At 49.1% G+C, this 899-nt stretch overlaps 1 protein-coding gene across 1 annotated transcript; it reads right to left on the minus strand.

Moving 5' to 3' along the window:
- Positions 1-186: 186 nt before the first annotated feature.
- EMH_0100750 (uncharacterized protein) lies at positions 187-793 on the minus strand (the record flags this gene model as incomplete). The annotated part of the gene is made up of 3 exons (XM_038022203.1): positions 187-375; positions 544-666; positions 755-793. The coding sequence occupies 3 exons, from the start codon at positions 791-793 to the stop codon at positions 187-189; spliced, it is 351 nt and encodes a 116-aa protein (XP_037878057.1).
- Positions 794-899: the final 106 nt, after the last annotated feature.

Genomic DNA, 899 nt, shown 5'->3' on the forward strand with positions numbered 1-899 from the left:
GTAGATCCATCGGTATCCTCTGACGAGCTCACGGACTCTTCTGAGCTTGACTGTGCCTGCGCGTTCGCATACCAGATAGACACAGCCCAATGCACTCAGCTCTGCATGAATAAGCGTGCAACGATACAGACAATGTTCTCCCGTTTTGCGGAACCAACACCTATTCAGAAACTAAAAGAGTTCTCGTCACAATACCTTTTTGCGAGCCTTAGATGTCGACTTGGCACTTCCCACTTTAGGCGCAGCTTTGGGGGCGCCGCCTTTGGCAGCTTTAGATTTTCCCTTAAGAGCTGAGAAGCCCTTAAGACCCTTCTTGCTTTCCATCTGCCTATGGAAGGCCAAGTCTGCTTCTCTCTGTTTCATGTCAGCCGCGTCCTGAAGACGTAAAATGCAGGGAACGAAACAATACTCCAGGATAAGTAAAAGGCGGACAGGCAACCTACCTCGACCTTGTTGGACCAAATGCAACTACTGCATATTCTGCTGCCTTCCGAGTTGCCGCAGCTATGCTAGGGTGTATGAATGTTTCATAAGATACATCACCTGCTTCTCTATAGCTTCTAGAAGAGCATCCAAGTCTTTGAGCCACAGAGTCCGAATATCTGTTTGCCGCAGACCCTCCAATTCCACTTCCTTATCGCGCAGTTGTCGCTTCAACTCCTCCACCTGCGCCCAACAAGCGATGCAGCAGACAAAGAGTATGTGAACATCCCTGTCCTTGGCTGTGGGAGTGCAACAAGCCTCTTGTTGCGACAGATAAGAGATCTAGCTGAGGTGGCAGTGGTAAAGCCATTTGGCGACTAAGAGGATGTCTGCTCTAACGTAGACCCCATAGTATATTTATCTAGGCTTTACCCTTTCGGCTGTTAGACTCCACATAGGCATTCCGACGAGGTAAT

This window comes from Eimeria mitis, genomic scaffold (assembly GCF_000499745.2).
Source record: "Eimeria mitis Houghton genomic scaffold, Emh_scaff12035, whole genome shotgun sequence".
Taxonomy (NCBI): domain Eukaryota; phylum Apicomplexa; class Conoidasida; order Eucoccidiorida; family Eimeriidae; genus Eimeria; species Eimeria mitis.